The sequence below is a fragment of the Galleria mellonella genome, unplaced genomic scaffold, assembly GCF_026898425.1.
Source record: "Galleria mellonella isolate WM207_F2 unplaced genomic scaffold, CSIRO_AGI_GalMel_v1 utg33, whole genome shotgun sequence".
In the NCBI taxonomy this organism is placed as follows: domain Eukaryota; kingdom Metazoa; phylum Arthropoda; class Insecta; order Lepidoptera; family Pyralidae; genus Galleria; species Galleria mellonella.
This window is the reverse complement of record NW_026442079.1, coordinates 3185152-3204340: the sequence shown is the minus strand read 5'-3', so window position 1 is coordinate 3204340 and position 19189 is coordinate 3185152. Positions and strand designations below refer to the sequence as shown.

General features: G+C 29.6%; 1 protein-coding gene across 2 annotated transcripts; it reads right to left on the bottom strand.

The window, feature by feature from the left end:
- Positions 1-208: 208 nt before the first annotated feature.
- LOC113519113 (sodium/potassium/calcium exchanger 3-like) lies at positions 209-18978 on the bottom strand. Of its 2 annotated transcripts, none has more exons than XM_026904185.3 (10): positions 18836-18978; positions 12553-12666; positions 11202-11420; positions 9652-9788; positions 6954-7124; positions 6416-6632; positions 5176-5301; positions 4873-5097; positions 4167-4268; positions 209-3308 (listed from the first exon to the last, which is right to left on the bottom strand). In XM_026904185.3, the coding sequence occupies exons 2-10, from the start codon at positions 12632-12634 to the stop codon at positions 2977-2979; spliced, it is 1611 nt and encodes a 536-aa protein (XP_026759986.2). In that variant the 5' UTR covers positions 12635-12666; positions 18836-18978; the 3' UTR covers positions 209-2976. The 2 variants fall into 2 exon arrangements, with proteins under 2 accessions (XP_026759986.2, XP_026759972.2); XM_026904171.3 differs by having other exon boundaries at positions 4873-5100; positions 18836-18977.
- Positions 18979-19189: the final 211 nt, after the last annotated feature.

Here is a 19189-nt window from a genome sequence, read left to right as displayed (position 1 = left end):
ACTGCATGGCGCAGCAACATCAAATGCATTGAAAGGAATCAGTGGATGCTAAAGGACCGTTCCTTATGGTAGGCTATGGGGAATATTCCCATGTTCAACCGTGAACACCTAACGGCTCAAATGATGATGATAATTGTAAGTTCTATAATATCTTATCTATATGTATAGGTAAGTAGGAACCTATAAGAGCTATGTATACATTTACCAATTTAAAAGCATATCTTATTGTGAAATTTATTCATCTTATTTCCGATTACACAAGTATGAAGAAAAATACATAAAGAACATTCGTTACCGACATATATTTTTGAGGAGATGTAACAATATATTCTTTTGAAACATTTTTAACGAACTTGTAATGTGACGAATGCTTTGATGTCCAGATATGTTGTACTAGCTTTCCACACCACAATTCGTAAGGTCATTAAAATGGGACAAACTGAATTGTAAATAAACGCCCTTTAGGTACCTACGTAAGACAGTTTATGTTAAAATCGATTTAATAATGTTAATGAAAATTATTCGTCACCTATATTATTAAGGTATTTGTAGTGAAATGAGGTTTCTAATTATACATTGTTGTTTGGGTGTTAAGTGTTATAGAAAAATGTCTGTACTTAATTACAAATTTACTGTTTCATCTTTCGAATCGAATACAGGAATTCATAAGCTTATTTATTAGTATTATTTTGTTCATATCAGATGCTATTCATATTGACGCTAATATGTCTGGGGTCCAAACTATAACTTAAGTTTGTTTCTATATTTCATATGTACCTCATGTAGAGTTCTACAGTATGTAATATTATTTAGGTAAACAACCTATTTCAGTAAATTGTTATAAAAATAGGTGTTTAAATATATTAAATTTTTTTAAGTGTTATTCTTATACCTAATATCCTTAAGAAATTAATTTAAATACAGTTTCATGTTAAGTATAATGAAGATCATCTGGTGACATAACGACAAAAGGCAAATAAGATAAACAAGCAAAAAGGTGAATTTATATGCGAAGTTTGGTAGAAAATGTAAAAAATAAACGAAATTATTTTACATTAAAGAAATAGACGTAAGTATAACTTATGAGAGTCCAGGCCTCAAGATATAGTTTTGTCGTTATGTCAAACAGTTTTAAAGAATAAAACACAGTCTGTGTTTTATTCTTTGGCTTTGACTTTTTTGCATTTATCATTTATTTAGTTATAAATTGTTCAATATTCATCAAGAAACGGGAAATTACTTTTTTTTTATTTCATGAGAGTTGTAAACAAGCCTACAGCCCGTCTGATGGTAAACGGTTACTGTAGCCTATGGACGCCTGCAAAACCAGGGGTGTCACGTGCGCTTTGCCGTCTCTGAAGAAACTCTTATATACTATAGTCTCTAGGAGAAACCTCAGCAGGGAGCTCTATCTACCTGACTCTATCTACCTAGCCTAAGCGTTCGCAGGAGAAATTTTCTTTGAAACCACATTGTACGTCACCATTTAGGTTTAAGCGTGTAAGGATGAATTCCCTATCGATTGTGAGCGGTGCGATATGTTAAATATTAATTAAAAATATATTCTGCGCAATAAAATAATATGTGATTAATTATTTCATTATTTTATTTATTTCATTAAAGTGAATAACTTTAATCTTTTTAAATTAGAGCTAAAAATAAGGGTTGATATAACACAATTTTGGTCAAACCACATCCTTGCAAAATAGTAACGGAGTTACTTAGGACCTAGTCTTTGGTTATTTATAACTCCATAACTTTCTTTCACTAGTCCAAGAGTACGTATATATAAAAGATAATATATATAGATTGGTTTTAATGTTTATTTACAATTTTTTACGCCATTTACAACTCTATTGATATTATTAATATAAACTATTTTCAACGTCCTTGGTCTTACTGCTAACGTACTCATTTTTTCCAAAGGAGTATATATACCAGCCTGTCTATGTAACTCAATATACACATACATCAACTTGGCTCACTCACTTATTTACGTACAAAAATATGTAAATTAAAACTAATAGGTAACAAAATATTTTTAACGCAACTGTACGGAATATATTATAACGCAACCTACAAATAAGTACATTATGTTCACACATGCTGATGCATGTTTCATGTATACGATGCCTATCGCATTTCAGATCTAATTTATTTTCTAACATCACAGACATTATTGGCACTCTCTTTATTGTCATTTTGTTATACACAAAAACATTTCATACTTTTTTCTGAAACATTTCTGTTGATTTTTTATACAACTTGTACTTAATAGGAAGCTGACGGCCTCAGGATCATGTCACATTGTACAAACATCACAGAGATATCCATTATAATATTACCACTCATCTTTGATAACTGATATACCACATAATACATTATGATACCCATAGTTTAGCTAATACGTAACCATTCCTAAAGACTAAGGTTATGCCTCCGTAACGTATAAATTCATCCATCTCACCCTTTCAACTGAAACATGGCTGCTTATTGGCAGAAATGCGAATGGGACAAGGTACCCAAATATATATATAACTTCTGTATGTAAGTCTTGCTGTGATAAGTGAAAACATACGTTTAATAAAAATTAAAGAATTAATAATAGTAAAAATGCATAAAGTCAACAACATCTACATGAGACTTTTTAATAACATTATTCTTATATGTATTTTACTGATCCATACTGTTTCTATTAATCGATACTGTTTATTTAACATTTTGTGTCACTTAAAGAAATTTTAATTCATATATTTCGTGTGTCGTGAAGATAGATAATATCTCTTTCTTCAACCTACCTGTACTATTTTTAATGACCAACGTCTCTAAAATTCGACATGGTTTTACGTCGCGACCAAACTTCTTGTAATTACATTTGAGAAATGATTTGTTTCTACAATGTAATCTTGTAAATCATATTACTCATCATAGAGATTTGAGTTCAGCGATGCACTAATACAAAATAAATACCTTGGGTCAACAAGCTTCGAATCCTCTATCCAAAATTACACCCATCTCGACAAGAATCGCAAAAGTGATAAATATAATGTAGAGTACCGATAACGCGAATCCAATAGATTTTCTTAATTTAAACTTCCCAAAGAACAAAGTGATCCATAAACATACGACAGCCACCAACAATGACCCCACAATGAAGTCAATTCCAGCCGAATTGATTAGTATAGCTGTCTCATCAGCACCTCGGGCGATGTTAACTAAAGTTTTGATCAGCCATGGAAGCCCTAATGCGAACAATATCGCCAACGAGTTTGCGCCCAAAGCATTTGATACTCCAATGCCACCTTCGCCTGAAATAATCGATCAAGTAGGTGTTAATGTTTCTGAGATTTTTAAATGTTTTATAATTATTACGTATGTTAAAATGTCAATTAACAAGTTTCATAACATCATAAGTTACAAATTAACTTCGCAGATAATAAAATAATTTAGCATATTAAAACCAAACAATTCATTATTTGATATAATTTATAATAGAAAGCAATGTTAAACATAGATAAATACTTATTTTATCTATACATCTGCACTAAAAAGCAATTTGTGTGATATGAAATTAGATTCCATAAACTCCATAATTTAAAACAAGAATGAATAAAGATTACACTAAATTGGATAGTCAGTCCATCTTGTTAGATGGACGTATATTTTTATTGCTCAGCGTTATAAAAAAAAAAACATAAAGCACAAAATTTCAAACTTAAAATATATTAATATATTTATAATAATAAACTATACATAATTGCAAGCTATACACTCGCGATTCAGTAGCATCGCACTTCCATATTTCGCACTTTATAGACTGCCACATGACGGGTTTTAAAAAACAAATTTGAGACATTATGTCAAACATCTGCCTTCGTTATAATGACTAAAGACCTTTATAATAATTTATTAAATTAGCTTTTAAGTTCCCATATTGTAACTGTGATATTAAAGTACAAACAATCTGGATTTTACTGTAAAAAGATTATATGAACATGAGAACTTGGCACATGATCGTTTATAGAAATTATAGGAAAGTTTACCTATTTTAAAAAAATTATGTAACAAAATGAGAACACAAAATACATAGTAAATTCGCATTAAGCATTTGCATGTAATTAATAACTTATATATTAAGTAAAATTAAAATAATAAAATGTAATTACCTCGTCGAGACATGATGAAAATAGAACAAGCCTCAGGCAAACAGCCACCGAATGCCAAGAATGTCATTCCCATCACTGACTCAGGTATAAAGAAGGTTTCACCTAAAATCACGATGAAACTTTAAACATAAACATATCGTTATTGCCAAGTATTATCTATTTATCAATTTATTTAGAAATCTAATATAAATGATAAAATTGATAGATTTTATGTTTTACGTACATAGCTTTAAATAAACTAGATTACATATACAATCATTCACTTTTATATCATCACCATAATATTAGCCTTTAACTGCCCGCTGCTGAACATAAGCCTCTTCCTTTCGTGGTATTTTCCAGCAATTGTCACGCTTGGTAGGTGGATTGAAAACCGCAGTTAGATTTGGGGATGTTTTAAGAGAATCGCTACTGCCCATCCCTCGCTTTCCCTTAGTCGCTTCTTACGACGCCCACGGGAAAGGAAGAAGTGGCCTATTCTATGCCGATACCACACGACGAATTTCTATTGATCCATTCATTCAATTATAATAATTATTACGTAAAAAAATAACAAACATCCATCCCTGCATCAACCCTTACAAACTTTCGCATTTATAATATTAATAGGACTACAATACAAGTTCATACACTTAATAACGTGAAAATAGAAAACGTGCTATCCTTGATACTAAAAATTTATTTAATTTAAATATGCAAAACAAACCTATAACAGTCATGCTCCAAGTAACGAAATATGAATTTACTCCAATCCATACTATGCACATGATAAAAGCCAATGGATATAATTTCCTGTATTTTATCGGAGACGGAATTGTTACTCCAAGAATTAACTTCAGTGGCCAAGTGTAAATCCACCATATTTTTTTAAATAACGTTTTTTCTTTAGGGAATCGCCATATACTTTTTGGTGGTTTCAATTCAGTTTCATCTACTAAAAATAAAAATATTCATATCTTTAATTTAAAGCAAATTGAAATGAACACATTATTATTAATACTATCATTACCATTTTCAACAACTAACACTTTGTCAATAGAAGACACATCAACTGTTTTACTAGCTTCATTGCAAGCCTTATTATCAATTCCTTCCTCTACAGGTTTGCCGCCATCATTAATAATGTCGCTTGAGGCTAAAACAAGCATTTATTATATTTACATACAATCGCATTAAACTTACATGTACAATAACGTCCTTGTACTGGAAGCTCTATTGACTAAATCTACTATAAACTTAATACCTTACAGTAATATGTTATGCTTTTATGAAACTATTTAGTAAGTATAATTATACATAGCAAGATATATACGAGTATAAATATAGATACAGCCATATTAATTAACATTTTACCAGAGGGAGACTTTGTACAAAAGTCGATTGCTTGGGTACCTCTGTCCCATTCGTGTTTCAACCGTGAAGCAGTTGTATTTACATGGCCGTGTTTCGGTTTGAAGGGTGGGATATGGCGTGAATTTACAGGGTACAGAGGAATAACACCTAAGTCCTCAGGAATGGCAACGCATGGGGGATATCATGGGCGAAACAGTATACTCTGTTATGTCCATGGTACTGCTCATGTCTATAGGCGACGGTTACCACTTTCTATCAGGTGGGCCGTCAGCTTGTTTGCCATTCTAAGTAGTATAAAAAAAAAAACATAAATGTATTGCAGGAAAAATTGCCATTGAATTTCTATTATTTATTTAGCTCTGTAGATAAAATTTATCTTTCTCTCGAAATTAATATTTTCTCTATAATATGTCATTCCAAAATATCATCTCAGGCCCCATTTTATACTCCCATAATAATAGCTAAATAACTGCTACTAATCTCAATGGCAATGCAAATAAAAGCAATAAAAATTTTGATAAAAATGAATGTGAGATCTCAATCATTTTTATCAAAATATCCCCTTTTTAGTAAATTAAAATTTATTAAATAAATAATGCAAAACATATTACACCTTTGTGTAATATGTTTTGCATGCATGCATGACTACTGTTTTATATGAAGACCATAAGCATTATTGTTCATTATGGTTACTTCTAGCTAAAGCTGACACCAATTTAACAACAATATTTAGGGAAAGTGGTAAACCTCTTAAGCCACATATTCCCCTAGAAAAAATGATTGTAAGGTAATTAATTAATTTTAATGTTTTTTTTATGTATAAACCTCATTATTAAATACCACACGAGTTTTTTTAATAAAAGAAAAAGTCAGTAAAAAATAAATGCGGTACTTACTAGCACCTTTGGTACAATTTCCAAAAAGTCTGCCAAAAAGAGCAAACATTCTTAGGCTATTAAACATTATCACAAAGTAAATTACGTAGAGGATGCCCAATACCACTGCTTCATACCAATCTATTTGTCCATCCCACACGAAAGCTACCAGGACACCGACATTAACCATATAGATAATAACATCTCTAGTTACCGGTCCAGGTTCTATTGTAATTGACTGTAAAAAAAAAAACAAAAATATAAAGGATTTATATTTTCTAAAACCAGAAAATCACCAACAGTGGCTCTCGTACATTCTAATTGTTGACAATAGCTACATTTATAAATAAATAAAATAAATAAATATACTAGTACATTCACGCCTAATTTTAAAATCTAAGTTTTTTTTTATAATATACCAATGCACTTATAATAATATTCCATTTAGAAAATAATATTCCATTCGAAAGTAACTTAAATTCTAAGTACAAAATCCCCAAAAATTCCTATAGGCAAAATTTTCTAGTCGAATTTGCGCATTAAAAAAATTTGTACTTACTTGTACTGCAGCTAATCCACCAATAGCGCCTACACCGAGTGCGTTAAATATAGCAGATCCAATGATAGTCCCTATTCCCATATCAGATTCAGTAATGAATGTTGATATCACGTTAACAAAAAACTCTGGGAACGAAGTGGCCACAGACATGAAAGTAGCCGCTGCCACATTCTGCAAATCAATAACAAATTTTAATAATTTATTTATTCTTTTACCATAATTAAATTTATAATTAAAAATCATTTAATCTAAAAATAACAGCCCGGTAATACATATAGCTACGAGTACTTCATTTTATTTAAACACTGGTTTTTTGCTCGGTACTTAATGTCAGAAATAGGAAAACTAAAAAAAGTAGACTTCTTTTAGATGGCATAAATCTTAAAGCATCCAAATAACATGTATACTAGATTTTAAGATAAACCTTCCATAATACAACTGTGAAAACGTTTTCAATTCGATGCAGTAGTTTTTACGTGATGCCGGAATAAATATATTGACAGAAAAAAAAAACATTTTTAAATTATTGTTTTGACATCTATTGGTTCTGTTAAGACTCCTAATATTATTTTTTCTTAAATATCTCCTATGTCTATACATCATCTAGTAACATTTTTTTTTATATTGGTAAAATTTCACTGCGTATTAGTTGCATTAATGTATTGGCATGCACACATTTCACACTGAGCATATTTGAATCCAACGAGGAAGAGAGCGAGCCTACCGCCATCATCCGGATTAATTTAGTTTGTTATCGGTGTTCTTAATAACCGAAGAGTGAACTAGATACACAAAGTTTTTGGTATCAGTTAGATTCAAAATTACAGCCTTTATCGTATATAATCCGTGTAGTACATCACTGGGCTACGACGCTCTCATTATGATGTGGTATGATTAAAAACAAAAGTAGGTCAAACTGCATAATGATGTGGCACATTCAATCAATATAATTCAAGGAAATATGTCCAGTATAGAAACGGATGGTATTTATAGTGTGTAATACTGTCAATAAAGGATTTAAGGAGAGCATGGTGTTACAAACACCTGTCTTCAAACTTCAAAGTATTATAATAAAATATTCAATTAATTTACATTGTTTCTCTTTCCTTCTATACTTTCATTTGATTGGATTCGTTCTGAGATTTATACGACAGTTTTAGTTCCCCCCTAAGGTTACATGAAGGCACAGTGATGGTAATATATAAGGTTCGTCATAACGGATATGTACTAAACCGAAATCCAGTGATAGCATATAAAATATAAAACAATATTCCCTAAGAAACCATAAACTGAGGTGATCGATTTAATATGAGTAGTACAATTTCAATGTCAAGGAAATTTTCTTTACATTTACACTATACATGTTTGAGCAAGTAATTCAGATTAATGAATTCCGTTTTGATATATTCATAACAACTAACCTGTATAGGCCCATACTACTTATCTTCATCAATAGTCCCTGATACCGATAAAAAGGGATTTTCCTTAATTAAATATGATTCATCTAATATTCAAAATAATAGCCAAAAAAATATCGATTTACAATAACAATATGTCTAACATTTGTTTTCTTATCTTTATATACCGAATTTACAACAAAATTTCTAACTCTAATTGATAATAAATAAAGTTCAAAGTAGCATTCCCATTTTTCGAGACTTAATCTCATAGTTGAGTCCTGTCGTGCCACAAACCGATGCAATACATCTCGACCAAGTTGACAACTTTATTTGGGTATGTGTACTATATACGTAAAATCGCACCGCGGTAAGTCCCAATAATAAGGGGGATTGTTAGTAATAGGTTCTAGAAGCCCTGTTGCTAGCAATATACCCTGTCAAGTTGACCTCCACGCAGTTCTTACTGGGAATCATCGTGGTTATTTCTTGTGAAATTCATCACTATAGGCTAACTGACATGTTTTCATCTTCGTCAGGTGTCCCGTCAGCGTATACCGATAGCGGAGATGGAGTTACCGTTCCATTTTCACGAATTAAAATATGTCCCAATAATAAACCGGCTCAGCTGATACTGTGAGCGTCCCAGCGCAATGTGAACAGCTGCACAGCGCTGGTTTTCAGTCATTATTACATAGATGAATCAACATCTATGAATCATTTGAAATCTATGTATCTAATAGATTTACGTAACTGTAACATTTTCCTATTTTGTTTTCTTATCTTTAGATAAATATTACCTTCATGTAATAAACGTTAAAGAGAGGTATTCTATCACTACAATTCTAACAATCAACAATATGACTAATCAAGAATATTATTTTTATTTAATACAAACGTCGTGTAATGTGTGTAAGTGCAATTAACATTATAACGAAACTGATCAGAAAGTACACCCTATCCGTTATCTATGTAAAAGTATTATAAAAAAAAATCTCGCAACTCTGCTCTGAAATATCGTCGAAATCTTTATGCATTATACATGTCACATCCAAAAAATAATTACCCACCAAACGCATAACCTTTTCCTTTTTTGAAATCGGTTAAAAATAAACTTATGAAGTTATTTTAAAAATCATTTTAGAGGCGACTGCAATGCTTGCAAATCAGACCCGTCTCGCATTATGTACACTTATATTTAAATCGTATAATAATATATACTATAGTTGCAATGGAATCTTGAAAACTACTTGTATTATGAATGTGTAATGAGACATATTAATAAATCGACAAAAACTAACCTGTGGTATTTTCAAATCTTCACATATGAACTCTACGCTCGGAATGAAGTAGTCATTGCACACAATTGCTAATAATGTGAATGTATAAATTCCAAATAATGCATATAATAAAAACGCCCCCTTTCGTAGCTGGTCCTCTGAAAATATTTATGTTTATACAAATATATTTATTTGCAACAATCAAGCATAGAAGAATGTCATGAACAGTAATTATAATAAAATCACGAAAAGTATAACAGAAGTCTAATATTAAATAATAATATGACTGCTATGTGCTTTCTCGTCGCTCTTAATGGTAAATGTTCAGCTAAATATACTAATAATAAAGCTCAAACTCCACTAAAATGGTGTGTCGTGACACCTTCTGAACATACTCAAGGTACTACAGAGGTGTAATACGACGCAATAAAAATTCAGTTGATTTCATATGTTATCTAATAAAATGGACGAAATAAATTTAATTTGAAATTATAATAGCTTTTGCAAATAGGCGAGAAATAAAAAAGCAAAAAATGATATTTAAAAAATATGTGTTACAATATTCAAAATTTTTTCATCAAATGATATACAATAACACAAATTGCAAATTTGAAAGCCTTATCATATGTGGCGACATTGCCGTAGTGCAATTATATTGAAAAATATCCTGCGCTTCACCACACTACTGAATTTAAATCAAATAATATTTTTTTAATCGTAATACTGCAGTACGGTTAAAGTTTTAATCAATTATTATATTATCTATTTGTGATATTAATCATTCAATAAAAATATTTTATTTATTACAATTTTAAGTAAGTTATTTGCCTCTTTTTATTATATTTATACTTATATTTTTTGTAATTTTTAAAGATAAAGTTGTACATAATTAGTTTCAATATTTTTTCAACACCTAAGTAGGTGTATATCATATCATCATTCATTTTGTTTACGTCCAGTAAAAACAATAAATGTAGGTACCTAGTTACTCAATTAATATTTGCATTCTTTGATTACAATATCGGTTCTAGAATTACAAATATGTTATTGCCATTTAATTCCAAAGAATTTTTAAAAACATTAAGTTACATATATTAATAGAATCATTGGTTTAAAAAAAAAAGAAAAACAAGATAATGTAAATATTATTGGTATTATTCATATTATCTAGTTATTTATATTAAGCCCTATTTTTGTAATAATTTCAATCCAAATTAGTTTACTAATATTACACAAATATTATCAAGACAAATCAAGTTAGCTTTTTTGTTTATGTACTTTTTTGTTTTATGTTGTGTAAATATAATAGGTACGAATATAACAAAGACACGCTAATAATTTTAACCGACTTCAAAAAAGAAAGCATTCGCATTTCTCCAACACTGGTTAAAAAATTTATTTATTAATTATTTAAGGATACTGTAATAGGTAAATAAGTGTATTTAACTTTTAGGTCCCGTCAATTAAAATATTCATATGATGTACAAAATTAAGTTAATAATATAATATTTGGAAGAATGGAAACCCTGATATTTATTAATCAACAAAAACAGACATCAATGCCATCTTACCATTAAATATTCCATCCGGAAAATTCTCACTGGAAGTCGCGTCGATACATGAAACTTCCCTCACAACTCCATCCAATACCTCAATCCTTGTCCTTAACCATGGCTTTAAATGCCAAGTCTCCTGCTCCAAACTTAACTTGCTCATCAGTTCGTAGGATATATACACTGTTTCACCATTTTTGTTGACCATCGATGAATAAATAGGCTCTTCACTTACATCTGTAACAAAACATTTGATAACTTTAATACAAATCATAAACACGAGCTATCTATACATTGTCATAGAAAATTTGATGTACACCTAAATATCGTAGATAGCAAAATCAGATAACCAACGAAGGATCTATCGTACATTCCATTAATAATCCAGACTGTATTACTGATTAGCTGTGACAAATAAAAATAAACAGTGTCCGAAAGAAGTTAGAGTAGCAATTTCCAAAAAAACACTATCAAAAAGTACTATATTTTATATGTACTTAAATTTTATCATAACCAAACTTGTTGTAAATAATTTCCTCAATAGATCTTCGTTAGTGTTATTTATTATTTCTGATACAATAAAATTGTAACTAGACGATGCTTGTAAATAGGAAATACTTAAGAAATATTGATATTAGGGGTCTTAATAAGACCAACAGAAAATAGAACAAATTTTGTCAATCTGTCTGTCTATGTGGTTGTTCTGGAATCACGCAAAAACTACTGCATCGAATTGGATGCGGTTTCACAGTTGTGTTTCTGATGTGAACTCAAAATCTGTTATAATTACGAGTATTTTTTCTCTTGATACGCCATCTAGATGTTCATTATATACATACACACATACATACGAAATCATTCTGCCGTTTTTCGGAACACCATAATAATCCTTATCTTTACTGATATTATAGGTATAAAAAATTGTTTGTCTATTATTTCATCTTAACTGCTCAACTTAATCATAATAAAGAGTACACGATATACACATTATACTTAAGAGAAAGACAATGGGGCCGAATGTGTGTTTCCATTTCTTTAAACTTATCTATATGTTATTTTTTTATAGACCGTTATAAACTAAATTTATAATAATTTGGATTTATATGTTTAAAATATTGTTGTTTAATTGTGATTCATATTTCGGTACTCGTTGTCTATTTTTATATAACAAAAAAAAAATTACAACTATATTTTTTTGTAATGACTGTTTATACCAAAATAAAATAAAAAAAGGAAAAAAATTAGTCCTCAATATAAAGATTTCGCCGTTATATTAAATTGAAATTTTAGAAAAATGGCGCCTCAGTATTGGTCCCATTAGCTACTTTTATTCCGGTTATTAATATAATCCAGACTAGTAAAAACTTACTATATAGTGCCACAGCACCACTGCCAGTGACCCACAGCAACATTAATGTCACGTACATGACGCTAGATCCATGCCCGTACATACTCTCTCAGGTCTATTTGTTAATCTACAAAACTGAAACAAAATGTCACATTTCATAATTAAATATATCTGTATTATTTTTAAGACGTATATTCATTTTTAATGCGATATCTATATGACGGTATGGTCATTAATTTTCCATTATATATGTACATAGACGCACGCAAAAATATATTTCAAATTAAATAAAGAAAGATAGGTTTTCATCTCTTCAGTAGTTTAATTAATTTAATTTAAAATACCATACTTATTTATATTAAATTAAATAAATAAATCAGCGAAATTACACAAAACACAAAATAAAGATATTATAATGTAAGATATAATATCTTCGCCCTCAAGAATGCACGAGAATGAGATTCATATATGTAGGCACCGATTACCGCTTCCATAAAGTATTCTAGTACGTTTCTATCGATCATTCATGCATTCTAGGCTGCATAAAAACTATATTTAACTGTACATGTTGCCAAGTGCAATGAATGACACATATCTACTTATCACAAAAACCTATTGCCTTAATAATATCACTGAGCTTAATCGATACTTCTATATTAAGGTGCAATATCCATCTATTGCATTAATTTGGTTTCTGGGTGATATTTACCATCGCTAAAGAATTAGTCGAAATTATAAGCGACTTTATCTACTCACTGCTAATTTGGATAATTCTTAAGACTCTGTAATATCTATTGTCAATTAAATACTGACAACAATCTTCAACCTCAATCAAATAGAAAACAATCATTAACTGGATAACAAAGTACGTAAATATCTAACTGATCTAGATGTTATAGCATTGACGTCTTTAAACTGATAGATACGATACGATCAATTATGACGCAAATTACTGAGTAAAATATTAATAATGAAAGCCTTGGCCGTCTTTTTTTTTTATACCAGCTGATAATTAGAATTCGAATTTTAAAGATTGAATTCGCAATAACAGATCTGAATATTCTTTTTGAAAAATGAGCGTTCCTCTCTAATCACTTAGGTAGATACTATCCTTAACCTAAACTTTTGCCTTAGATTTTAGATTATAAAGTATACACAAGTATGTACGATGGTAATGTAAAAGAAAACACACGTAATAGAATATATATAGAGATACGTACATATATACAGAAAGATAGGGCATTCATCTAAAAACAGAGTAATTATATATTCTTTGCACAATACAAGCTCGAAGCTGATTTGGTATTGATTAGTATCGTATTTGGTGTACGTGTATGAACAAAACAAGTTCTAATTATTTTTACATTTTGATTTGTTTTTTTTTTTTACGTAATTACATTTTAAACATTTATCTCTTTAAATGCAATGTTATAGAACAATCATAAATATTTTATATAATTATTGATAGAAAAATATAACTAATTTGACTCAAAAAAGTTTTGAACGTCCAAGAACTGAAATTAAAATTGTACAAAATAAGTAAAATATTTGCTATTTTTCAATTTCAGTTCCATATAAATTTAAACCTGTCACACACATACCATTATAAAACACGCAAACCAATGTAACTATTCTCCTTTTTGAGACTTTATTGCCAGTTTGTCAGTATGTAGAACATTATACCACGTCTATGAGTTAGACTGAGTTTTATAGATTTATTATTTAACTCTATCATAATGATTTCTTTACTAATATTATAATCATAAAAGTGAGAAAATAAACAAATTACTTGTTTGTTATCTTATAGTGCTTTAACCAATCACTATGAAATTTGATATACACGTATTATACGGAATGTAATACGTGTACATATATTATATAAGAAGAAGAGTATATGTAGGTTATTTTTTATCCCGGTCAATAAACATACACCGGTGGGGGAAAGGGATTGTTAGAAATGGGGATTAGTAACCCTATTATTAGCAATATACCCTATCAGGTCGATCTCCTCACGGTTTCTCTGGATGCCATCGGGATTGATTCATTAGTGAATTTGTCACGATGGGCTAATTGACCTACTTCATCTTCACCTATCATCCCTCACTGGTGCCCCACTATACTGATAGTGCAGGCGGAGCCATTATTCCATTATCATCCATTAAAAAAATAACGAACACTGGTCACGCGTAAAATATCGTGCTTAAAAGCTGACATTAATATATTGTAACGTGTGTCGTTGTCTTTGCCATGTGGTCCCGGCATAGAATAGGCCACCGCTTACTTTCCCATAGGATGAACAACAGCGTCCCTCTTAAAACATCTCTAAAAGCAGTTGCCAACCCGCCTGACAAGCGTAGCAACTACTGGCAAAACTTCCCTTATGAGGAAGACTATGTTCAGTAGTGGAGAGTTAATGGCTCAAATAATAATATAAATAAAATACTTTAAAGGTAAAATAAAATATACATCATTTTATAACTACATAATAGTTGTCGTTTCTTTCTCAAAATCTTGCACATTTAATATGGAACTATTTCGAGAAGTTTAAAAATTAATAATGTTCTTATGTTTTATTTTATAAAGGTTCTATATTGTAAACTAACAATCTCTTCTCGTAATTAGGACTTACAGAAATATAAAACTGGCTAGAGATCTCTAAAAAAAGACAACATGAAAATCACTATCATATACATAGGTACTAAATTCATTAATTAAAGGAACTTCATTTACCGATAAGTACTATAATAGAATTATTAATATTACTTAGCAGATTACAATTGTAAAACAGTCATTTGTCATATTTGTATAGTAGGGCTTAAATTAATCAGCACGATTGTTTCTGTAATCAGTGCTAGCTGTTTCCCACGGCTTTGCACGCACAAGATTGGTTGTTACGGAGACTTTTTAGAAATTCTTTAATGTTTTCGCTTTTGTAATTTAAATTAATAAAATTTCTGTAATACTTCATATTTTTAGTCCTACCTGCTTTGACTAGACCTTGATAAAAGATGCCGGGATAAAAAATGGTTATCTAACTCCTTCTCCATCCTATATAGTATATATATATATATATATATATATATATATATATATATATATATATATATATATATATATATATATATATATATATATATAGTGATTAGTAAATCATTATTAGCTGAAAAGTAATAAATCAATAAACTATCTCACTTTCACATTAATAATACTAGTAAGGATACATCCATTGATCTAATGCAATTAAAAAGCAATGATTTTCATTATTTTTATTATTTAGTCGTCCTCCATGGCGCAGCGGTCAACACGCCTGCCTGCGACGTGGAGGCCCCGGGTTCGATCCCCGGCCAGGTCATGATAGAAAACGATCTTTTCCTGATTGTCCTGGGTCTTGGATGTTTATCTATATATGTATCTATTATAAATATAGTATCGTTGAGTTAGTATCCCATAACACAAGTCTCGAACTTACTTTGGGGCTAGCTCAATCTGTGTGATTTGTCCGTATATATTTATATTTATTATATTTATTTTTCCCCTTTCTACGTTAGCTTAATCTAATACTGAAAATCTTGAAATAATAATAATAAATCTTTTAATAATCTTATTCTTGAAATATCTCAAGGAAGGTGAGTAGCAGCGGATGAGCGGCAGCGTCCCTCTTAAAACATCTCTAAAAGCCTAACTGCAGTTGCCAACCCGTCTGCCAATCATGGGAGCTACTGGTAAAACTCCCCTTACGGGGGACGGACTTATGTCCAGCAGTAATAATAAAAATAAAAATAATAAAAAGGTGATAAAGAAATAGTAACATCGCCTACGCTATCTTTATACGCTGCAAGTAAATAAGAGTTCAATGTATAGTTATTATCGACTTCTTTTCACCGAATTTGATCATATACATGTCGTGAAATGATATTGCAGAGAAATCCGGTTGTTATCGTTTATATCTCAATTATTTTTAATAATGTAATCAATAAAGAATTAATTTCGAATACAAATCGCAGAACTCAACGTTCTACTAATAAACATTTAATTCATATGTTATCAAAAAACAGCAGTCAATATACCTACCTACATATTTATTAAAAAAAATAAGGTGCAAGTTCAACTCGCATGCTGAGGGTTCTGTACATAGATAGATAAAAAATAAAATTAACTTTACACCTAATATTTATATAGAGCTCATAGTAATGTTTCGATTATTTCCATTGTAATATGTGCGGACCAACAATATGAAAACTAAACCAAATTTGAAATCAATAGAAATATAGGATGTCTATTCATTGACCACTAAGTTTCCCTAATCATCACTTACAACGCCTACGGAAAAAAGAAGGTTAGCCCATTCTATACCAGGATCACATTTCGTCAATCCCGAAGAGAGTAGGAGAAATTATCAGGAGCTTATCTTTCGTCTATGCCCAAAGATATAACCGATATTACACATACGCCTTTTTAGGAAGTCTAGCTTCCCCGTTAAAATATATATCAAATACATCCATTATTGTAAATTGGACCTACTTCATAAGTATCTATCTAGGTAGGAAAGGCAAATCAATCTAACTCAGCTTCTAGATAATGTACGTATATAATAATGAATTATTTGTTTTGTTACTACGGTGTCGATAGAACACAACTTTAGTAAGTGACCAAAATAATTTTGTTTTTATCGTCGAAAAATTATTAACTTGATCGTTTACAATTGTGGTATTCATTGAAACCTAATAAACTATTCATATTTTTAACAGGAGTTATAAAATAGCTAAGTTTTTAATAAGTTAAGAATTTTTACTGTGTGACTAACATCAATTTTTGTATTTAGTATTGAGCTAATTCCTAAATGTATTTGCCCTTAATCTTGCCTTATCTGATGGTAAATAATAATAAAATATTAGATGGTACGTACGCTTACTCAGAAAATACATATCACTGACATGACAGTTTGTATCCTAGAACACACATATATAGGAAAAGCGTTCCATTCCTAAGAAGTTCGCATTAAAAACGATGAAAAGAACCACATGGTGCGGTACTCCTACGACATAAAGATGAGTGTCCGACTGTTATATTTCAGAGTGAAAAAATTACTTTAATATTAATAATTCGCATCAAATTTTTCATTTCTTTTATTTATTTTGTTTCAATGCGTTATTAGTTTACCATATATAGTAGTTTATTCAAAACGACTACAATTAAACCAGTGTTAAGTTCATTGCCTTGAATATAATGAATTATGTACTCGAAAGCTGATAATGGACACTAACAGCTGATAAAGAAATTATTACAATTCCATTGTATTTGCAATTTTGTATACAGTTATTACTTATCATCATAAAGAGCAATTGATTATATTTATCCAAGTTGTTAAAAGAATGTATGAAAATGGGGCAGTAGGTATGTAAGTTTTGTAATGTTTCGTGTTGACAAATAACTTTAGATTACAGACAGATAATGATATTGCTTAGCCCTTTACGATTGTTAAAGATAATTATGCATTAAATAAATACTCTATTTGATATCTTAATATATAATATTAAATGTATAATACAAAAGTGTAAATCATTGAAGCAAACTGTTAATCAAACAATATATATTTTTTTACAATTTGATCGCGATTATGAAGAAGTAGTTAAACGTAATACTAATCGAAGAGGTCCTAAAATCATATGCCAATACAGTATAAGAAGTTACAAAATACGAGTAGTGGAAGAAGAGTCTACTCTTTGTAACATATATAGCTAGTAAGTTGCAAAATAGTTTTACATGCGATATTTCAAAATTACATTTGTTGAGAAATACTAAAAGATATTCAACCACATTGATATATATCTCTTTTTTTATTTTTAGCTTAAATTACAAAGTGTTAATTAGTAATAAAAATAAATTAATAAGTTACATTATATTCATATAATAAATACACCAATATATCCATATATAATAAAAAATACCAATGACTCGTATATTTATTTAAATAGACTACAAAAAGTATTAAACATTTTTATGCAATTTGTAGTGGCAAACAAGCTGACGGAAACAGCATATAGACATCATCATTATGAAAATTAAGTCAAATAATATCAGTAATACATATATAACAAATAGGTACAAAATGAATACTTGCGCTTTTATATATCACATAAAAACATAAAATAAAAGCATATAATTTCACATTCAGCAAACTTAAAAAGTATAAGTACTTTATATATTAAATAAAACCTACATCTAGGTAGATATTTATACAAATATTAATTCTTTATAATATCTATTAATACAATAATAACACAAAATACGATTTTATACTTACATTTTATTGAAATAATTACTCCAAGCGATGTTTAGTAAAATGTGTCGTTTAAAAGAACATTTTCATTAATTAATGTAATTCAACATTTAATTCCAGTGTAACACTCTACAATCAGATCTCGTACACAATACTGAAAGTTTGATATCATATGCAGAGGTTTTTAAAGAGATAATCTTAATTGATAAGACATACCGATTAGTAGACAAAAATTTTATATTTAATGAATACCATTACATGTAAAGACATTTTGATAAAAAATACTGCAAATTTAAAATAAAGTATTAAAATATAAATTTCAATATGTACCTAGATGTATGAAAGTAAAAATAGATGTATAATCAAAATTATTTAATG